General features: G+C 49.3%; 2 protein-coding genes across 5 annotated transcripts in view; both read left to right on the plus strand.

The window, feature by feature from the left end:
- The window catches only part of LOC311422170 (C-signal-like), a 147,614-nt gene extending 136,963 nt beyond the window's left edge, over positions 1–10,651 (plus strand). The window contains exons 2-7 of the mRNA XM_084494944.1: positions 804–978; positions 7,759–7,810; positions 8,130–8,317; positions 8,550–8,705; positions 9,570–9,680; positions 9,895–10,651. Coding sequence (XP_084351070.1) covers positions 838–978; positions 7,759–7,810; positions 8,130–8,317; positions 8,550–8,705; positions 9,570–9,680; positions 9,895–10,008 — 762 coding nt within the window. The 5' untranslated portion in view covers positions 804–837 and the 3' untranslated portion in view covers positions 10,009–10,651. The remainder of the gene's footprint in view (positions 1–803; positions 979–7,758; positions 7,811–8,129; positions 8,318–8,549; positions 8,706–9,569; positions 9,681–9,894) is intronic.
- A 312-nt stretch (positions 10,652–10,963) lies between these two features.
- On the plus strand, positions 10,964–13,811 carry AURKAIP1 (aurora kinase A interacting protein 1). Of its 4 annotated transcripts, none has more exons than XM_084494949.1 (4): positions 10,964–11,006; positions 12,135–12,226; positions 12,711–13,159; positions 13,639–13,811. In XM_084494949.1, the coding sequence occupies exons 2-4, from the start codon at positions 12,175–12,177 to the stop codon at positions 13,744–13,746; spliced, it is 609 nt and encodes a 202-aa protein (XP_084351075.1). In that variant the 5' UTR covers positions 10,964–11,006; positions 12,135–12,174; the 3' UTR covers positions 13,747–13,811. The 4 variants fall into 4 exon arrangements, with proteins under 4 accessions (XP_084351075.1, XP_084351073.1, XP_084351072.1 ...); XM_084494947.1 differs by lacking the exon at positions 10,964–11,006 and adding an exon at positions 11,494–11,625; XM_084494946.1 differs by lacking the exon at positions 10,964–11,006 and adding an exon at positions 11,641–11,825.
- The last annotated feature ends 8,173 nt before the right edge of the window (positions 13,812–21,984 follow it).

The raw sequence follows: 21,984 nt of genomic DNA on the forward strand, positions 1-21,984 counted from the left end.
AATTAACCACAACATGCTTTGCATTTAAAGCTTTTGCAATGGACAAACACTTTGTGTCCGCTAAACCTTGGACTCCACTTCCTCCTGAACGCTCAGGACCTCGCAACTCGCTGTCCCGGAGGAAGGGAGCAGCCTGGGGACTGCTCTGTGCACCAGACACCAGAAATAAGCTGGGACACCAGAAATCAGCATCACAACCACAACTTTCTGCACGAAGATAACAGAACCACCGAGCCAGAAGTCGCATCGCTGGGCAGCTTGGCTTGTAGTCAGTGCTTTGTGCGTGTGTCTGATGGGCTGAGATAGGAGAAATCTCTGCAAGCATCCCGTAGTCTTCCTCTCAGCCTTGTAGTGTGATGTGTTTTTGGCTTTCTTTCGAGCTCCCCAGCAGCACTGGGTGTTTTCAGCTCTGCAGCCCCTGTGTGTTTACATCTCCTGCAGTTGTTTCCCCTCATTAAGGAATCCAGGCTGGCTCAGTGGCTTTTGGGGGAGGGGGGCTTTTCCACGAAATCCGCACAGATTCCCCAAGCTTTGCGCTGTAGTTTCACAAGCCTACAGCGAGGGGATGTCCCTGCCGCCCACCACAACCAACCCAAGGCTTTATAGAAGCTCCCCGAGCCTCATACGAAGGAAATAACGAGAGCCCGGGGCGGCAGCACCCGGCCGAGCCGCCTCCCGGGGGGGGCTGCGGGGAGGGAGGAGGCTCCGGGCCGGGCCGGGCGGGGGCGGGATCGGGGCGGCGGTGCCGGCTCCGCTCCGCGCAGGTTAAGAACCGCGTGGAGCCGCGGTGAGAGCAGAGAGAGCCGTGCTAAAAGCCGTGCTAAGAGCCGTGCCAGCATGGCCCAGCCCCGCTGCCGCTCCGTGCTCATCACCGGCTGCAGCCGGGGCATCGGGCTGGGGCTGGTGCGGGGGCTCGCAGCCTCCAGCCCCTGCCCCGAGTTGGTTTTCGCGACCTGCCGCTACCCCGAGAAGGCGCAGGTAAGCGGCAGGGGGAGGACGGGGACCACAGCCAGGAGCCCGGGCTGTGAAAGGAGCTGGGGTTGGGGTCGCGGAGCCGTCGCAAGGCTCCCGAGGGGAGCCCAAAGGAGCTGGGACCCCCCCGGGGGTTCCCGCAGCCGCAGCATCTCGCCCCGCGCTGGGTTTGCAGCTCCAGCGTCTCGGGGACCTGCAGCCCCCAGGAGCCCCGCAAATCGCTGCAGCTCCCCTTGCCTCTTCTGCCTGCCCTTCCCCTTTCCCTGCTGGACTCGCAACAACCGAGGAAGCCCAAATTGATGGCTTCAAGCGCTCTTCTTGGCCGTGCCCTTCCTGGCCAGGTAGGGAGCAGCGCCTCCTGCTCGAGATGGGTCAAATTCTGCTCCGTGCCGCTGGCGGATTCCCTCGCGCTCCTTTCAGCCAGCCTTCCTCTCGCCACAGCACGGCAGCGATGTGTCGGGACTCCTCCTCCTCCTCCCCTTCCCCGTCCCTAGGCTGTTACACGCGAATGTCAAACAAATAAAAAGCGCTCCCCAAACCTTCGGGGACAGGCTGATAACGAGGGGTTTTGGTCTGCTCGCTCTGTTGCGTCTCCAGCCTGGTCTTGGCTCTCCCCATTCAGTGCTGGGGCACGCAGGTATCGGCATCTTCCCTTCCTGGGAGTGCTCAAGTGCTCCGGAGCTGCAAGGATCCGAGCTGTCAGCTCCTCAGCCCCCCGTGCGTTGCTGCAGGAACTTGGCGGAATTGATCCCAAAAGCTCTGCTTCCGCAGGGGACCAGGCTGCCCCGGGAGAGGCGAGTCCCAGAGCCTTGCTGTGGGTTTTTCTTAGTGCAAACCGTGATCCCACCACGCCAGCACTAAGCACCGCGTACCGATTTGACAGCTTAGCTGCCCAAAAACTTCAGCAGCAGGTGCAGAGGTTCCCGTTCAAGGCTGCTAGCACAGAGCTGGGCAGGTAGGGCCCGCGGGCTGCCCACTCGGCCCCCCGGCAGCATCGTGCTGCTCTGTGGGCACGTACGAAACCAAAGGAAGAGGTCTCGGTCTTGTTCCTTGCTGCCAGGACAGCCCCTGCAGCACAAAGGCACAGTTTGGGCATTCCTGAATGGAGCTGCCCCCAAACGGTCCGGCAGGCTGCCTTCCCACTACACGAGCTCCCGGCCGAGCACTGGCTCACGCTGTTTGCTTTTATCTCCTTTTACAAGGGCTGGCGTTTGTCCCAGCCGTGTTTCCTACCGGTGATTGCACAACGGCGAGGTGCAGTTGCGGTAGGGGAAGCTAGCAGGGATGTGTGACCTGCTGGGAGATAGAAATCTCCCTCGGGTGTTTGTTCTAAAGCTGCTTTAGCTGGTGCTGGGGGAGGATCTCGTTCCCTTATTGCCCCTCGTGTCCAGCACTGATTTCCCCTTTGAATGATCTTGCATCAATTAGGTGGAAAACCTCAACGGCTCCTTCAAGAGGAAGAGCTTCCTAGGAAGTATTACACAGATAATATCTTAATGCAAGTTTCTACGATGCTTTTTTTATTTTTTGGCATTGCCAATATGTAAAAAACCTTGAGCAGGAAGGCTGCTAGACCTGCACAGGAGGACAAAATAGTCTTCAAATAGTTCTTCCTGGAGTGCCTGGGGAGGGTCTGGGTGACTTCTTGCTTGCAGCAGGAGAAACCTGGAAAGTGCTGGCCTCTCACGGAGGCAGGAAGCTGGCCCGGGGCCACATTCCAGTAACCCCGAGTGGTGATCCTGCAGGCCACACGGGTGCATGGTAAGCTTTTTTGGTTGTTTTGTTTTTTTGGAGCAAGGGTTGTCCTTGGGGGCTCGGGGTGGGTTTTTGTTCTTTGTAAGGACCTCTAGGCCATGTGCTGTGCTTTGGCAGTACATCAATGGAAACCTCTGCAGCCAGCTGAAAGCATATTTCTAACAGATGGGTTTGGAAGCTCCACAAGGAAGGGAAATCTTTACTGAAGGTATTGCAGGCTCACTGCCCTTATCTGTCTCATCTGCAGCGCACAAAGCTGGCACAAAACCTGCTGACCTTCGGAGGTGTGCCCCCGCCGTGCCACTAGTCCCTCTAACGTGGGGCGAGCACGGATGTGCTGCAGCCTCTGCGGTGGGAGCCTCAGCACCAGGCTCCGCCGACCTTCTCAAAGCCTGGAGCCACTTTGGCAATGTTGCTCGAGTGCGGTATAGTAAGAAAAGGTAAAGGTTCAGCGCCTTCTTTTTCGTCTTTTTTTCCAGATAAAGCTTTTTGCCTTCACTGGCTCTCCACTCAAATCCTCAGTGCGCGTGTGATGGGCTTTGCCCCCTCCTGACCCGTTTGCTGCCCGTGCAGACGGGGCTGTAAAGCTGGGTGCCTTCTTCTTTCTCTGCACGCCTGAGCTGTCAGTGCCTGCTCTGCCTTTTGACGCTGATTCAAGCTGTCAAATTTTTTATTTATTTATTTTTTTCCCACTTCACCACAGGCTAAGTGACTGTATGAAAAATCCTGCTTAGTATATGCACTGCTTTCTGTCCCAGATCAGAGGATGAACTCAGGGGACGGCAACTTTGGGCAGTTCTCTTCAATTCTGCTCTCTTCTGCTTTGGCAGAATAGGATTCCCCTCTTGCAGGACGCAGGGAAGGGGACAGAGGGAAGGGATGGAAAAAAGCTTAAATAAGCCTCTTAAAAATAATCGCCTGATTTTTAGAGGAAAAGTGATTAAGCACGCTTAATTCCTGGCAAACTCGGTGCACGTCCTGGGGACGCAGATCAGCAGCAAACCCCCAGTAGCTGCCCGGAGAGCCTCGGAGCAGCGCGTGTGCCGTCATCCAGCGGAGTGCTCCAAGCAGACGGGAGCCCCCAGGGACCTGAGTGTAGGAAGAGATGCCGGAGAAGAGTCTGACTTCGCTCTCCTCCGCGTACTACAGCGAGCAGCGTGCCTCCCGTAACTTGCTAACCCTGGGATAATACTCAACAGCTGCAGACTTTTGCATGTGAGTCTGCTGGCAGGAGCTGTAACAAGTCGAGCTCTTGGGCTGAATAACTCCTAGGTGGCCTCCGCAGAACATTTGCCTAACAAATGGGCTTCAGATCACACGATAAGGCGCAGCAGGCCTGCAGGCGCATCTAGATAACCACCGCCCCTCCCTGAAAAGTCCCGTACTAGCCTCCTTCAGCCCAGCTTTGATTCTGATCTGCTTTTACTTGGGCTGTTCCAGCACTGAGAGTGGAAGCAGCGAGAAATCTCTTGCAAAATGATCCCCGTGTCCTGTCTTTGCGCTCCAGCTGGACAAAAACACGGCACAGTTATTAATAAGCACCCTATATAGGATCATGGACCTATCTGTAATTCTCCAACCCTTTTTATTTTTTTTTTCTTGCTCTTTCTTCCATCCTGCTTCCCCATAAAAGTCAGAAAGCTCTGACCCAAAGCCCAAGACACCAAATGACGGTGTGGCCTCTGCTGTCTCCCTCTGCCCTGGTGAGGCATGGAAAGAATAAATGGCTTTTGGGGGAAGCGAGGTAGCTGAAGGGGTCCACATCCATGCTGTGACTCCTGGCGGTGCTCCCTGCCCTCAGCAGGGCTGTGGCTGAGCCTGGGACCTCGGGACAGGGGCACCTCGTGTTCCTCCTGCCCTCCCGCAGCCCAGGCGTGCTCCCAGGTGAACAAGGACACGGTTCCTCACCGCTCCAGAGTCCTCTGCCGGGCCCTGGAGGACGGCCAGGGCTTAATGTGCTGCTTCCCTTCCTCAGGCACAGAGCTCACTGAAGAGCTTCTGCGCACCAGCTTGGTCAGTTTTTTTTTTTTTTCTCTGCTGCATGTTTTAGCCATGTGGTCTGCTATTGGGAAGAGCAGCTGAGCAATCTCTGGAGCAAGGCAGATCTGCTATATCAGGCAAAGGGGGTGTTCTTAAAGCCGTTCTAATTTTGGCTTATGGCAGCGGTTTGCGCTTCTTCCTACAGCCTTACCGTGGATTCGGGGCAGTCTGCAGCAGCTTGGTGTGAATTCTTCCATAATCAGGCAGGGAGCTGGCTGCACAATGTGATACTGGATAGCCTGGCTCACAGGGACGGGGCAAATACGATCCTCTTTGGCTCTGTCCAGAGTGACAAAACACCTGAGCACCCTCTGTACCCTCTGCTCTGAGCACCTTTGTGATGGGACCACAAAGCTCCCTGCAGGCTGCTTCAGGCTGGCTTCACTGCTCCCAACTGGTAGAGCATGGCCGGGCTCTTTCCAAGAGTCGTAACTGAAGTAAATAATGGAGGCAAAGTAAATCCTGCTGAATGACAAAGACAACAAAACATCCTGATTGAAATCTAGCAGTCTGCACACTGATGAATCCGTATCTGGAGCCTGGAGTGCCAGAGGACCTTGTTTAAATTGGAGTGGGCTGACTCTTTGTTAATCGTAATTAAAATCAGCAAGCAGGAAACAACAGATGTTAATCACGGTTTGAATTTTTCTTGGAATCCCTGAGAGCTGATTCCCATGGGTAACTATTCAGGTACCGAACGGCTAAACGCGGGGCTGGGGGTGGCGTCGAGTGCTTTGTTTGTCAGCTTGGTGGTTTGAAATCAGCTCTGGCAGCACGGTAACTGAAAGAGACTTCACCTGGGATGTGAGGGCTGCACCCGCTGGCCCTAAACACAACAGCACAACCCGACATATTAAATGCAAGGTGCACACGGGGCATTGCCCTTCTGGGTTGCACAGCTCTGCGAGGCTGTGCTCTGAGACCCTGCCTTCCCCGGGGCTTAACCTGCAACTCTTGCAGACACCTTTGCTGTTTTTTTTCTTTGCTTGTTTGTTACTGCAGAAGTATTTTCAGAGTGCTCTGGACACAGTTTTTTGATCTCTTAAATCAAAACTCCTTGGGGTGGGGGAAGAGGAGAAGCAGCACGTGTGGCTGGTGGCTTGGAAGGGCTGTAACAGATTGGAGCTGGCGTGGGGTTGTCCTCCTCCCTGCACCTTCCTTCCAGGCACAGCAGGGAAAGGAATAGGCTTTCCTGGGAGTTTTAGGTTTCCTGACTGGATTTCTCAGCTCCCACTCACATCAGGTGAGGCAGCACGCTGTGCTTCTTGCAGACCGGAGCGTCTGAGTTAGCTTTGTGCCTGGAAGCTGCTTCTGCGAAACTTAAACCGCTGAAGTGGGAGTCGGTAGTTAACAAAGTAATTAACTAAATGGCAAAACGATTGCATTTTAAGCCTGATTTGCATGCAACAATTACAATGTTTATGCTTTGGAGAATTCATAACGCTGCAGTGTTTGGAGCTCTTAAGTGAAGACGGTTTACTCACTGCAGAAGCCTCTCAGTTGCTTTCACCATACAAAACATCTTCTGGGGCCTTTCAGCGAAGGAAGTTTATCCTCTGCCCCGCAGTTAGTAGCTTGTTTCTGTCTGACAGTGAAGCAAACCAGCTGTAAGTAAAAGAACGAGTCCTGGAAGCCAGAACACTTCTGGAGTTTATCATTAGTTGATGCTGTCAAGCTGAAGTCCAGTAGGCAGTCCAAAGCCACGTAATTATTGCAGACCTTGGCGTGGCAAAACTGTCACATGGCTATCAATAAGCTAGATAGTGTGTCCTGGGCCTCTCAGCTGTGGAAATTTGCCCCGTTAGGATGCAAGGATAGGAATGTCCTCTGGTTTTGTGCTTCTGACTTGTTCCTCTTCCTTCCCCCCTCCCCTAACTGCAGCCGTAGGCTGGCCACGGAGGGAGGACAAGTTTTCTAAACAAGCCTGGGGGGAATGAAGAGAGCACGAAGCCGAGATAAAAGCTGTGATGTGCTGTAACATGACCAGAGGACATGGAGTCCCCGAGCATCTCCAAGCGGCAAAGAAGTGCTCTTTGAAAACTGGCCCTCCTGAGCCCTGTTCCAGAAGGGCTCCTAAAAAAGTGGATTTGCTCGAGCTGGAGTGTTTGGCCATGGCTGCTCCGTCTCCTAAACACAGCTGGGAGCATGGAGTCCATCTGTTACATCTGGCCACACTTCCCACTTGGATAAATGGCACAGAAACCCAAGTATTCCAGCCTGGCCTATAAAATCCAGTTTGCACATGCCTTGTCCAGAAGCAACACCAGTAAAGTACCAATTTTCTCCAGGAACGCTAGTCATTCCCCTACGGCTTGCTCTGCTACTGAGAGGCAGTAGGCAGGTGACTGAATTATTAATATCTAGCAGAAGAGCATGGTTCTCCTGGGCAGTTGCTGTGTGCATAACCAATTTCTTTTGTGCTTTACCTTCGGTTACGAGAGCTGAAGCTAATGAGGGTGCTGGGAAACAGAATTTCAATGGGAAAATTGCTAGAAAACTCTTCCTGCAAACAGCGGTGCCAAATGGCTTTTCTTAAATAATTCCTGTTGCCCTGAAGTGATGCCCAGCACCAGCTGAACTCCAGGAGAATTACGCTCTTCTTAGCAGAAGTGGGAAATTACTGGCTTGGCACACAGCCTGAGCACCGGATTTACTCTGGAACTGGCGGCAGTAACCACTCGATTGAAGACCTTTGGTTAGACTGCAAACCCTCTTGATGCGGTGCATTCGAGACATGCTGGAAACTGAACGTAATTTAGCGTGCTGGCGTCTTCACCAAGCAGGTGAAGAGTCCAGGTTCTTGCAGCAGTGGATCTTGCTCTCAGGAAAGCTGCTCAGCAGGATGGAAAGCAAAGTAGAGCCACTGCCTTCAGTCCAGTTATGAAATTAAATGGCAGTTACAGTTCTGGAGGTGCAGAACTCAAGCTATTTTATGTAATAGCTGTGGACATACACACAGAGAAGCTAACACAAATACTTTCTTCTTCCTAGGAGCTCCAGCAGCTTAGCAAGCAATACAGCAACATCAGGCTCCTCCAACTGGGTGAGTAAAGGGCTTAAGTAGAAGTATGTTCAACCAGGTCAGGTGAGTGCATCTTAAAGCACCACTCTCCTTCATGATCTGTAGCTGTGCGTGACCTCCAGCAGCTGAAAAGATCAATAACTTCACCTTCATCTTAAGATAACGCTGGGGAAACATAATCTGTGTAAATTTTCTGTTTATAGTCTTCATCTCTGTGTGCTGCCTGAACGTCCCCATTCAGACTGCTTTGACTTTGGTTTAGCATGTGCTGTATAGTGCTAGACAGCGTTTGAACCACTACTCACTCTTCACTGTAGCTGTTCTTGGCTCCTCTGTGCAGATGTGGTCTGTGAAAACAGCATCAAGAAAGTAGTCAAAGAAGTGGAAGAAATTGTGGGAGACAAAGGTCTGAACTGCCTCATTAACAACGCGGGCATTAATGTGCTTGCTTCCTTGGAAGAAGTCACAGCAGAGACGATGCTCACCATTTATGAAACCAATACAGTTGCCCAGCTGATGGTCACTAAGGTAAGAAACGGAGAGAAATGCTTCATCTACGGTACTGTAGATGCTCTGCCACTAGTGAGCTGGACATGTAATGCAGCAATGACCGTCTAGCCAGGATCTTTATTTAAACCCACTTTGCTGGTGGCATAGAGTTGCACTGCAATTCTTCACAGAGCAGAATGCAAGAATCCGGCTTGCCTTGAACAGGCCAAGAGCAAGATGACCAAATTAAAACAACTTCTTGTTTTTACAGGCTTTTCTACCCCTTCTGAGGAAGGCAGCCCAGCTGGGCACAGGAATGGGCTGCCACAGAGCTGCTATTATTAATATGTCCTCTCTCGCTGCCTCCATGCAACTCGTCCAGGCAAATGAGATGTTTCTCAAGGTCTACCCCTACAGGATAGCAAAGGTTTGTATGATTCCCTGGGCTGTGCTTGCTGGGTGAGAGCAGGGCTGTGAGTTACGGGCCACCCTGTGCTTAAGATGATGATGTGAGGTGTGCAGCACTTCCTGGGTAGGCTGACACAGGAGCTGTTCTTGTTCTTAATGTGGGTGGAAGTGGGGCTTGTGAAAACGGTACATCTGGAGCAAGCACGCCAGCTTCTTAAGAGCAAGCTTACACACATGCTCTATCGCTACACAGATACAGATTCATTTCAGAGGGACTTGGTATTCAGGGAAGAACTATGCCATCAAATGTGTGTCCTATTTTCTGTGCACCTCTCCATCTGAAGCAAGGTAGCAGACATGGAAAAACAAAACAAAACAAAAGGTGTGCTGACCTGTACGTTTAGTGAGGGGTGGAGTTTTTAGTTTTGTCACATCCAGAGACTGAGTTTGTATGAATTGTCAAGATCAACCATACAGTTTCTCCTACACCACCTACTCATAAGCTGTTAACATGCTTGTTTTCCCTGATCAGAAGTAAAAAGCTGAATGTTTGTGTTGTGATTGTTGCAGAAAAACAGAGTCCTTATGTCAAGATTATTTTTCCACAGCTCCTTAGGACTTTCAAATGTTACTTTATCTTCCATCATAACTTAGTTTCATCTTTGGGCAGTAAGCTTACGATGACAGAGCTTTCATAATGCTTCTCTTATAGATATTTCTGAGGTTGAAGGCCCCACTAAGTCCGGATAAGTTACCATGACTGCTACTGCCACTCAATTTTTTCAGGAGACATCTTGGTGGAAGGGAGGTGCTTAGCTTGGCTTAAGGTCTTACTAAAGGTTTGTAAACACTACATGCTAATAGATGGTTTCCACTCCTCTAGACTGCACTGAACATGATCACCAGGTGTCTTGCTGCAGACTTGAAGTCGGATGGAATTCTCTGTATTTCTTTGCATCCAGGCTGGGTTCAGACAGACATGGGCGGAAACATGGTTAGTGACATCTCTCTGAAAACACGAAAGCATGATTCCCTTGTTGTCCCAAACCCTGACCAACAACCTTCTGTACAGCATACACTTCCATGTGTTGCAGAGGCACACTATGCAACATGAAATACATCTGATTTGATCCTAGTAACTCTTAGATGCATTTAATTGTATTCTGATTGTATTCCTATTAATAAACCAATCCTGATTTGCTTTCCAGGCTCCCTTGCAGGTGCAAGAGACTATCCCAAGTATTCTCTCTGTTCTGGACCGTCTTGGTGAAAAAGATAATGGCTCCTTCCTGGACTGGCAAGGGGAAACTCTACCATGGTAGATGTGCACAGTGTACTACAGAAACAGCATGTCAGTCACTATTCAACTTATGCCGCTAATGTCTTTGTCTCCAGGGTTTTCTTATGTGCTAGTTGAAACATCCAGTCTGATATCCATCCTCTCTCTAGGTGTATTTGGAAAGGCTTGGCTCTTCCTTGGTATTGCTACTGCTCTGTTTTAATGCTTCCTGCAAATACTACTGTGTTCTTAGCGATGGGTCTCTCCTGGAACCACCTAAAATAGATTTAAAAACTGCAAGTTAAATCCAGGGGTTGGTTCCTCTTTGCTTCCAGAACCGTAGCGAGCCTCTCTCTCAGCAGAAGTCACTGATCTGCCCTCAGGCCTGACCTGACATTACAGGCTATCGGATTCCAGTACGTTCAATTTGCTGGAGGCATGTCTCTGGAAAAGTTCCTCCAGTTTCGTCCAGTCCTAAATGAGCCAAGGCTGAAATTGCCCAGTCCTGAACTACGTGAATTTGGTACCTCTGTAAGCTCCTCAGCAGCTTCCAAGCGTCTCCAGGCTGCTTGCACCAGGCACTTGCTTTGTTCCCAGTGCGTGACTAACATCCTGATATTGGGGTGGGAATGTGGTTTTGTATATAAACTTCTGAAGTGTCTTCAATAAAGTCTTGTTTAAACAGATTACCTGTTTACTGAGCTACTTCAGTTAATTCCTCTGCATGTAGGTCTCTCTTCCCTGACCAGAGATCTGCTCTTTCAGGCAGAAAGTCTAACCATTGCTGTCTCCTTTAGGCTAGATGGGTTTAATGTGGGGGAGCACACCTGAGACTGAGGCAGCCCCTCATTCTGGTCTGAAATCCCGAAAGCAGCTGGTGAAAAGATCTCTGTGTTCTGGCTGAGGTAGGGATGAAAGCAACAAGTTCTTTGAAGTCTGGGATTGGCTTCAGCATCGCTCCCTCATGCCAGCTGATTACGTGCTTTCATGCTGTGCCAAGATGGCAGGTTCTTGTGCCCAGAGAAGACAAACAAGAGCGAGGTAAGTGGGAGAGGCAGGCGTGGCCATTCCTGGACAGCAGCCACCCTCAGATGCATCTCAGGGTGTGTAGGGGAGAGGTGTCTGGCCTCATCTCCCCATCCCTGTGGTGACAGGGACACAAAGCCTCGTAGTTACCCCCCGCTCTGACCTATTTCTAGCAAGGTGTGCTGTCCCCAGGCAGGTGAGCGAAGCACCATGCTCTCCCCTCACCTGAGAGCCGCTGATTTCAATCAGAGCGTGACTGTATGGTGAGCACAAACAGCTCAGTTTGGAGGCTGCTGCTTAGTTTGAACCAAACCTCAGAAGAGGAGCTGGTGTGCCTCCTGCGGGCAGGAGACAGTGAGGAGGGGACGGCTGAGGGGAAGGGGACAACTGGGGGGAAAGGGACAACTGAGGGGAAGGAGAGTGCTTGTTTGCAACTGCCTTCGGTCAGAACCATCACAAATGCTTTTTATTCCGGGAGCCGAGCACCCTGGACACCCAGGACACGCTCACTTACCCTCTAAAACCCCACAGCCGCCATTTCCCTGGGATCCCCTCACGAACCCCCGGCGGGCGCCATCAGGGGGCGCTGCCGCGGCCGGCCCCGGAACTTCCGAGGCGGCAGCGGGCGGGGATGGTGAGTGATGGCGGCCCCGGGCTGACCCAGGGACCGGGACCTGGTACCGTGGAGCCCGGTGTGAGCCGAGCCCCGGCCCCGGGGGCTGTGGAGGGCAGGCTGCCCGGGGGGCTGCGGATCCCTTCCTCACAGCCGCAGGGCAGCGGGCGCCTGCGGTGCGCTCCTGGTTTGTGCCGTGGGAGCAACGCCTCGGCGCTGAGGTGGAAGCGGGGCTGGAGTTGCCTGATTTTTGCAAGCTAAAATAGCCGGGGTTTGGGTTAAAAACACAGGAAATCGGCAATATGAGTGCTTGGGGGGTCGGGGCCCTCCGGCAGAATCCAGCAAGGCGTTGGTAAAGCGGGGGGTGCGCAGAGGGCCTCAGCTCACCTGCTGGGGCTGTGGGGTTAAATTTCAAAATTTTATTTAGAAAGTTGAGAATTTTAGTCAAGAAATTAAGTTTTCAAAGTTAAGTTTTCAAAGTGTGAGGAAAACACGCTCGATTCATTGAATGAACGTTCTTGTTTTGGCAGTCATTACTGGGGCTGACAGAGCGGCTGAAGTGAAAAAAAAATGTTAATAACCCAGCTGACGTCCAGGTTACTGAAGGCTTCCCGAGTTGCAGGTAAATGGGCTGTGCAGCCTGGCTTTTGGATTGTTTTTTGGGGTAATTGGGCTCCCAGAAAGTTATTTTCCTGCAAGTGGGGCAGGAGCGGTGAGGCTGTTGGTTGAGTCAAGGGGTTGTGGTGTTCCTGCTTCTGTGCCTGTTCTGTCAGGGTTGTGTAGCTCTCATTTGACTTCTGTTAAGTTTAGGAGGATGATTCTTGGCAGCAGAAAAGCTTAATACAGAGAACAGGTCCCAGCCGTTCTGAATTGCACTCACGCTACACAGTAAAATATCTTACAGTGTAATTTTAGCAGATGTAATGTAGTTAAGTCAAATTAAAAAAATGCTTTCTTGCTTTTATGATGGGAATTTAACTGTCTGTAAGTAGCTCCCTTTATTATGTTATTTTGGTTGTAATTGGCAGTTCTAGAGCTGGGCAGAGCTTTTGTTGAGGTGTTTCTAGAAAGTTCTGCCTCTTAAGTGAAATTCTTTTCTCTCAAAGGCCACCTTTTGCCAAGGTCAGTGTCTTCCTTTCTTTGCTATCATTCGCCATCTGTGAACTATAGCACGCAGCCCTCTAATAAGAATGGAGCCCAGCCTCAGCGGTGGCATGCACTGGACCCTGAACTGGAAGAGATGCTGGTCCCCAGAAAACTCTCCATCACCCCCTTAGAAAGCTGGCTGACAGTTAGGTACTCCCTTCCTAAAGCAGAAGTCGTTAATGCTCAGGAAGAAGTGGGCTATGAACCTCTCCAGAAATATGACTGTCCCCCATCTGCTGAGGGAGCTGATGTGGAGGAAGGGGAAGGAACACCCAGCAGCACGGTTCAGTGCAAGAACGTGCTGAAAATTCGCAGAAGGAAAATGAATCGACACAAGTTCAAAAAGCTGCTAAAGCGAAGGAAGTTTATACGGAGGAGGATAAAAGAAGGTCGCAAGAAGAAACGTCAGGTAAGCTTCGATTGAAGAAAACATCTTAATTTAAATGAACACCCTTCTCAAACTGCTCTCTGTTCAGGTATTGGATGATGTTCTTAGATGGAATTGAATTATAGAGAAGTGGCAGCAGCTCCGAGAAATTTAGCTTAAGTTAATTCCGTATTTGCTGGTCCAGGAGCATTTTCTGATTTGCTGGTTTGTGTTTTACCTGTACGTCCTCAAAATCTATAATTTAGAATATTTCCGTGCTGGTAAGCAGATGCGTGAGTAACTCAGAAATATCTCTGGCTAATGGAGAAGAACTTTTGTGTTTGCGTGAAAGATTAATTTATATGATTGTATTATATCAGGAAGTCTGGTTTAATCTCAGCTGCCTAGATAAAAGCATTTAATTTTTGCACATAGGTTCTCTTTGGGACACTTGGGCGATGACTGATTACTTGAGTGCTGCATCTGAGCCGTTACCATTCTCTCTTTTTCCTCTGTTTTAGGTAAAATTTGAGAAAGACTTGGAGCGCATCTGGAAAAGAGCCGGTTTGAAAAATCCTCCAGCAGGATGGCAGACACCCAAGATATTTCTGAAAAGTTCAAAGCGATAAAAACACTTGTAATGAGTTTTCACGTGTAATTGTAATTAAAAAATATATATATATAAGTAAGCAGACTTCTTTTAACCTTTTTCTGAGTGCGTTAGGATTAGTAGGAGGTTGCTTTGAGTCTTGATGAGCGGTTTTCCAACAGCGAACCTGACAGCCATGTGCTTTTTCTCCCCAGGGGAATGGTGTGAACCCTTGTGCGGTGGCTTGGCAGTGCTGTGTGCAGTCCAGTGCTGCTGCTGCCAGCTGTACTGAGCAAAGACATCTTAGTCCGCAGCTGAATTTGTGAAGTTGCTCTTTAGGATTAGACTGAGTAATGCACCGTTAAAAACAATTGGTTGTGGGAGAGGCAGTAAGTGAAAGACCTCTTCTAATTGTTAGTGTAGCCCTAAAGGACACCAGCAGTTTGAAAAATTCTTTTCAAGTGGCATTCTTTCTTAGGCTTGCTGAAGAAGGGCTGATGCTTATAAGTGAAATGGGAGTTGGATCAGAATCCCATAAAATATTTCTGCAAAAGAGTTACCCGATACCTCTGTGTGCATGTGTTTTACAGACATTGCATGAGCATCCTTAAAGGGCAAATTTATTTTTCCTGTTCTGTAGGCCCTAATAAAAAAAGAGTTATTTTTCTACGACCGACCCCTATCATACAGAACATCCAGGTATTGCTATCAGTAAAAGTTCAGTGCTCGTTACTGAGTAATTACCAAAACTGCTTTGTACCTGAGATAACCCTGTTGTGATCAGCTGGTTTTACATGTCTGAAAGGAGCCATGAAATCTGGAAAAAATACAGATGTTTATTTTAAACCCTATCAGGGGGCTTCATATCTTGCTTCTGTGTTGGATTTTGCTTTTGATGTTTTGTTTTTTTTTTGGGGACAGTTAACTTGTGTTCTGTGCGACTGAGTTCTTCCCTGCCACTGGTTAGATGAAGTGCACTGGGCTCTGAGAGAAAGGAAGGAAAAATGAATTCCGTGGGCTCTTCATCCTGCAGCATGCAGAGGAGCTAACTTGAAAATTTATTCCCTTTTATCTGCTAGGAGCAGGACACTTGGCTAAACTGAAAGGGAAGAAAAACTGTTCGGTGGAATTTATTGTGATGAGGTGAAGTTTAATCTCACCGTGGAAGGACAGATTGACACACTGAACATTTCTGGGGCTTTCCGCTGCTCTTGTCGCTAGATGGCAGTAAATCAAAGCCTCTGAAACTCCTTTAGCAACTATTGGCAGAAGCCAGCTGGATCTTTCTGTAGGTATTTTAAGGAGAGGGGGCATGCATGTTTAAAAATTGATTAATCTTGCTAGAAAACTACTGGCATTCTGAAAACTGTACCGGAGTCCTATAGAAACATGTGGCTAGCAGATTTTTACAGTTTTTTTTTCCAAGCTATATGTTAACAGCAGGCGATTTTGATCAAAGACTTAGAAAGATGTTCCTTCCTCCTCGTGCTTTAAATAGGCTGCAGTTGCTTTTAACCAAGAGCAGTAGGACTCTCAGCTTACTGCCAGGATTTCAGGGAAGAGGAGAAAGCCGTGTACCTTCAAAACTCCCCAGGCAAAGAAGATGGAGTGTTGGTTCTGGCTTACAGGTTTGTAAGATATGCAGAGTGTTTTTAAAATACCAGCACACATTCCCTGCTCAGAGGTGCATCAAGAAAGGCTGGGGCATGATCTTCTGGTGCTCGTTAACTATGGTGATCATTATATTATAATAGGGTGCTTCTGTGGTGAATTGCAAGTCTCCTCTAAGTAGTTTATTAAATGGCATTCTCTCTAAGTAATAGTCCAGTCCTCCAAATGGTAGTCTGCCAAGTGTAGCCACTGCTTTTATATATCTATTAGACGTAATTACACAACCACGCAGAGAAGTCTGGAGCTACTGCGTAGTTTAGAAAAGTGTCTGTAACTTCCACCCATGATTTACTGCCAGCCTTAATCATAGAAATGCTGTTTTCCCTTTTGCTGAAGGATGTCAAAGCACGTCTCAGGATTTGTATTCTCTTCATGTGGCAGATCCTGCAAAGACCCTGTTGTACGTGGAACTCACCAGGTGCTGTACACCGGGGTTGTACCAGCATGCTTGAGCTCTCTGTGACCACAGGATGCAATTTCCAACTCTCACTTCACTGACCAGGGAATCAGAGAGGAGGAAGCTGTGCCTTTTTTTTCTGTAGGGGGAGCAGTAGCGCAGAGTATGCTGCTCACAAAGCTTTGTTCGGAGTTGCTGATGAAATATGTGCCTACTTGCACGCTTACCAGTGTATACATGTACGTGCCTACGTAGCTATGGTAAAAAAAAAAAAAAGGCCTTAAACAGGAAAGACTTGACTTACCATTGTCAAAATGTTTTAAGGCTCCTTCATCTCCTTATTACTCTGCTGTTCTGAGAGGAAGTGTTTGAAAGTCAGCAGCAGGTTGCTGGAGGAATTTGTGCTCTGCATTACAGAGAGTGGAGATACCCAGTGGGTATGGTGATTTTATGTTTGAAACTGCCCGACAGTTACTGGTCTGGGCAGATCCCTTGAAAATGGAATATGAAACCAATTACACTCGTGCTTACACTCCCTAATTCTTGGATTGCATGCACTTAAGGACAGGCAGCGAGCTCAGTTAGCTGAGCACAACGCCCAGCTTGGTAGTTGTATCACAGCAATCGGGGCTGTGCTGAGATGAGTTGGCTCTATCGTAGGAAGTCAGCTCGTTTCAGCAGGGCCGAAAGTTCTGAATTTTATTTTTCCCAGCCAAAGCATCACGCTGAAAATTTAAGCAGACAACATCCTCCCTTTTGGAAAGGGCAAAACCAAAACACAGCAACGTGATGATGCTAGCAGGCTTCCAACAAATGTGTGGCAGAAATGCCATCTCCTGGTAGTGTGAGCAAATAAAGGGCACTGGAAAACTAGATTTTAGTTGTCTCCTTGACCTGGATGGTAAGGTTTCTCACTAGGGTGGGAATTAAATACATTTTAAGGAGCCTTCTCTGGAAAATGCATTGTTCAGTTGCATCAGTATGAATTCCTGACGTTTTTCAGATGTTTCTGGACATTAACAGCTCTTTCATCCACGCAAATGAATTCAGTATAACTTAGGAATAGCAAGCAGTGAGGTTTTTATCTAACCATGCTCAGCCTTCTGAGCGCACCGGAATTACGCCAATTTTCACAGCTGAGGCTTGATTAGTCAGGCTGGGACCTGCTAGCCCGATGTTTATGGGTATCTGACAGACAAAACTCCTTTCAGGGAGTGAAGAGCACTTTGCTCCTGCTGTTCCCTGACCGCCTGAGGTTGCCTGGTTATTGCTGAGCAGAAGCAGTGTCTTCGCTCCGGTGAGCTAACACCAGAGTTCGATGGGATGCTGTCAAAACATTACCTAGGATAAATTGATGTATGTACCTTGGCTTCAGTAACTGACCTGGTCCTTTTCAAAACACGAGGCCAGCTCTGTTTTTGTGGGTGTGAACCCCAGTCCCTGTCTTCCAAAGATAATAAAACACGCGTGTTTATTCCAGCTGAAAATCTGGCTGAAGTAATCTCACTGATCTTGCAAACAGCACCTGTGGATAAGTAAAACTACCTCTTTTCTTTTCACCATTCATGCTGTTCTGCTGTTGGCATTTCTGCTCAGACTGTGAAAACATCCTGCCTTGGGTTCACTTGGGCCGAGTCTGCTCAGCTGCCCTCCAAAAATAACAGCACTCTGTGCTTCACCTGCAGCCCCGAGCTTTGCAGAACTGAAATGGTTCTGAAGGTTGGGTTCTCCCATTCTCGCTGATTTAAAAAAATAAAATAATTCAATAACTGCAGCTCTTGTAGACATCTGAGCTAGCTTTAAGCAAACAGCGTGCTGGCTTTCCTGTGGAGGCGGCCCTTCTTGCTTGTCTTTCCCTGTAAAGGAGAACTGAAAGGAGGAGTTCTGTGAGTCAGAGAATTTAAGAACATCATCTGATACGGCACTTGTGGCAATTCCCTGAAATAAGGCTGAGTTTTGTAGTCTTGCTCACTGCGTGGTCACCAATGCATCTTCCCTGTGCTGTGCTTATTCCCACAAAACTTGTAAGAGCTATAAAACGATGAGGCTTGTTCCCTACTCTAAAACGTAGCTGAGGTTGGCTGCTCAAAATAACAGGAGGGAGGAGAGGAGGTTGAGTGGACAGCGAGATCTGCACTCCTGGAACTGCAAGTGCCATGCTTTCCTAGGAAACATGGCTGAAATCTTGTATAAAATAAAAACGCCCCATTAAATATTGGTCAAAAACAAGTAATGATTGTTTTTCCACTTGTTCAACAAGCAAGACTTGGAGCAGATCAGTGCTCTTGAGCTGAAGGAGTGTCATTGCCTGCGCTGTGTCTAGGTCTGGAGAGGATTTGACGCTCTGGGAGCCTCTTAGCTGCTGCCACCCCTTTGGAGTCCCACAGCTGCCTGCAGAGTGATTGCTGTTAAGACAAGGGCATTGAGTCCTGAGCAAGGAATCAGCACAGCAGGTACAAATTCCAAACTATTATATATTTTTTTCAGGTTTATTTGAAGGGAATTAACAGTTGACATCAGGGTGCCTATCACCAGCCAGTGAGGAACTGGTTAAATATGAAGAATAAGCAGTGAGAGGAGAGTGTGCCAAAACAAAAACTAGTAAAAGAGGCTACAAGAGTTGGAGTCTGCAGTGTGACGGTGTGTCAGCAGTGCTACGTTACTCACCAGCTCTGCTCCCTGGGTGCTTTTGAGCTGTTTCCTCTCCTGACAAAGGGTTTTTGCTGCTCGAGGCAGCCGCTCAGCCCTTGATGGGGCAGCCAGCTGGAGGCTGTTCAGCAGCAGCAGCACCAGGTCCATCCTGAAGTCAGGATCTCTGCTTGCTCACCCAGGCTGAGTCGGCCTTGGTTTGGCTTCCCTGCTCGTTCGTATTGTTTCAGTTACTGCCCAGAAGATGCTGATGCACGTTGTTGGTTCTTTTTTTAGGTCTGAGTGAGCATCCTCTGGAGAAACTCTGGGTGCCTGATCCTGCTGTCTGTGTGATGTGGGGGAGCGAGGCGTGTTGTCAGCATCCTGCCATCTCTCCGAGGTTGTGCTGTAGGCCCGTCGGAAGGTAGGAGCAAGCTAAACGTGGCCTACTTTCTGATAACATCGTCCATTCCTTGGGGAAAGGAAGAGTGTTGTAGCCCTTGGAAAGACAGGAAAGCCTTTCCCTCACGAGTAATTTATGCAAAACCCTGGGACTGTGAAAAGGAAGGAAGCAGAAGAAAGAACAATTTAATTATCGCTGCCTTGGGTGCAACACCTTTTCTGGGTGATTTCTAATGATGAAGTGGGGCTGGGGAGGAGAAAGGAGAGCAAATAAAAATATGTTTGTAGCTTTCAGAGTGGAAGCAGCTGAACTGCTCACCTTTTTACTCCCTTATTCAAGTAAAACCTTATTTTATGGAGCCAAGAAGTATCAGAGGAGCAGCCTTCCCTGCTGTGGTTCCGTCAGGAGCACCTCGTTATCTGTGCCTGTTAAAGAGCCAAATTTCTCTAAATCATAGGATTTATGTTTTCCTCACCTAAACCATTCCCTCGGGGCCTGCCTGTTGGAGTTAATTTCACCAGAACCATCACGCAGGGGTATTCTTCCATGACTCCTCGAGCTACTTGGAGAACAGGCAGTTTTTGCAAGAAAAACCAGGCAGAGCTAGGTGGTTTTGAACCATTTTTCATAAATCCTGCTTTCCAGAGGATGCACTGACTGGTGTTAATTTCTTTGTCGCTGGCTTGCTACTCTCTGTTGGTGCTCACGTTTAATGAGGAGGTAAAAAAGCACCCTGGAGCTGTTGGCTGGTCTCGCGGGAGGAAGGGACAGGGATGATGTTTATTAGAGTAATAAATCCTCAGAGATTAGAGCACACTGAAAGGTTCCACGTTACACCACGAGTTCAACCGGGATTATTGCACTATTTAAGATTTAATAAGAAAGGAGGCAGGAGTTGCGAGGGCTCCTCTTGTATCTACCGAGAGCAAGTACCCAATTCACACAGAGTACCCCTAAGAGCTGGCCAAGCTCCACGTTTGTGTGCCTAAATTTGGCAGCAGGATCACGTTGCAGTACAGAGAGGAACCTCCTCTCAGCCAAAGTGGTTTTATTTTAAACAAAATGGCCTGCAAAGCCGAGGTAAATAACACAACTCTCTGGGAAGCGACCTTCGAGCGCCCTTTTTGGAGCCAACCTATTAATTTTTCCACTCTTTCCCAGTCATTTCTGATCTCAGAATAGGCTGCTGTGCCTGGAATTGCACTGCTTCATTATTCTAGGCGGGCACAGCAGCTGGGCTGCAATTAGTGTGGGGAACGGAGTTCTCCTTCAGAAGCTCACGGTCCCAAAACGCTGTTCCCACGTGGAGGGACTGCAAGATGTGGTCGGAGGCACAACGCTGGTGGTCAGAAAGGGGACACAAAGTGGCATCTCTCAGCTCCAGGGCTCTTCCCTGAGCACTTTCAGAACTTTTTGGTTCTTCGTAGAACCGAGCAGTGCTGTGTGCTCATGTCTGGAGCTTTTCTCCTGGTAGAGAAGCCCACCTTGCTGTTACCTGAGCAGGAGATCGCTGGAGAGCTGCTCTGGAACAGGCTCCGTGCTCAGTCCTCTCCCCTAGCTCTGTCGGTGCTGCTCGTGAGCGATCTCTGCTTCTCATTTTGTCCTGGCACAGAAGCCTGGCAGGTTCCTGCTCAGGAGGCCGAGCAGAAACAGGGAGGTAGGCAGTAACAGGGACCGAGTCAGAGCCTGGAAGCGAATCCAAATCTTCCTCCTTGCTTCAGACAGCTTTTAGTTTCAGCCCTGGGTCTGCTGCTTGTACCTCCTTGGTAAAGAAGGGCAGAAGCACGGGGCATCTTGGTGTTGTCTGTCACCACCAGAGCCTGAGAGCACTGCTTGTCTTTACACAGGAGCGCTACCAGACTGAAAACCAGGACCCAGCTCTGCCTGGTGCCTCTTCTTCAGGAAATTTAGAAGCTTCGGGAGCTTTATCTAGCTCGGTAAGGCACAGTGCTGAGGATCAGCTAGGTAGGACAGCACTTTTCTCAGCTGCTGCCTTCTCTCACTTCCCTGCAGACAAACACCCGAGCTGAGTGAAGGCTCGCGGCGGTGACCTGATCCCTCTGCCATTTCCTCCGGACTCCCAGTGCTGCCTGCCTTCGGCCAAATTGGACCAGCGCTGAGCATCTGTCCCCCAGAGGGGGGCTTTGTGGTTTCAGGGCAGGTTTGAAAAAGTGAAGACTCCACAGAACCACAGCTCCCGTGGGAGTGAGTCAGTCCCGTGTCATGGGTTGGATACCCTCCGTCTCCGGCACTCGGTATTAAGAAGTTGATTTTGGGTGGAGGATCCAGAAGTTTTGGGGGTGCTCAGATGCGAGTGGTGGCTCAGCAGGGGCCCTGAAAGAATCCCTCTGCTTCCCAGCAGCACATGGTGGCTGGCTGCTGCTGTGAACCTTAGGGGAAGACGAACAGATGCAGAGACATGCACAGAGCCAGCTCCTGAAGTTGTGATTGATGGTAACTCCAAGTCAGATTTGCATATTTTTCCATCCCCTCAGGAACTTCGTGGTTCATGTGATTTTGAGCTAATACCTACTCTTTTTTTTTTTGTGCGTTTTTGTGTTTTAATTCCGTGCGTTGAAGGCACTGCTGGCTCTGAGAATGGGCTGGAAGATAGCTGGGTACTTCCTATTTAAAAAAGAAATAAATAAATTCCTACTGTGGTGTCATGAAAAAGCCCAGCAGGTAGTAATGACTGCTGCTCTCCCTAGGGAATTAGAGTGCTGCAAAAATCTGAGAGGCAAGAGGGATGCCACAGGCCATTTTAAAGGTAAAAATCACATCTCTTTCCTACTGCATGGTGTCTCAGAGTGCTGCGCATCACCAAAGCTTCCCAGAGCTGAAAGAGAGTCAAGAGATTTTGTCTAGCTGCCCTCCAGTCTGCGTCCTTGTCAGCCTGTCAGTCCCAAAGGGTGCCGGGGTTTTGGAGGCTTCCTGGGAGGACAGAGGCAGCACAGTTTAGGGCCTAAGGTACTTCTGGGCTGCCGTGCAGCTGCTCTGGGCTGTATTCCTAACCCTGCCACTGATGTGCTGCATGAGCCTGGCTGAGTCATTTCCTTCTGCGCTGTGTGTCTCGCTGCTGCTCCTGCCTGTGTAGGCTGCAGATTTTTCCTACCAGGAGCTGCCCGTGCTGTGCCCCCAGCCTGCCCTGCGGTGCCAGTGAAATGTGGGGCCACCGATAC

This window comes from Aythya ferina (genome assembly GCF_964211825.1).
Source record: "Aythya ferina genome assembly, chromosome: 21".
Taxonomy (NCBI): Eukaryota; Metazoa; Chordata; class Aves; order Anseriformes; family Anatidae; genus Aythya; species Aythya ferina.

Excerpts from the sequence above, each read along its gene's own strand:
- AURKAIP1 (XM_084494949.1), top strand. The coding sequence starts at position 12,175 with ATGTTAATAACCCAGCTGACGTCCAGGTTACTGAAGGCTTCCCGAGTT. Across the intron at positions 12,227-12,710 it reads GAAGGCTTCCCGAGTTGCAG|GCCACCTTTTGCCAAGGTCA; the intron begins GTAAATGGGCTG and ends TTTCTCTCAAAG. Across the intron at positions 13,160-13,638 it reads GTCGCAAGAAGAAACGTCAG|GTAAAATTTGAGAAAGACTT; the intron begins GTAAGCTTCGAT and ends CCTCTGTTTTAG.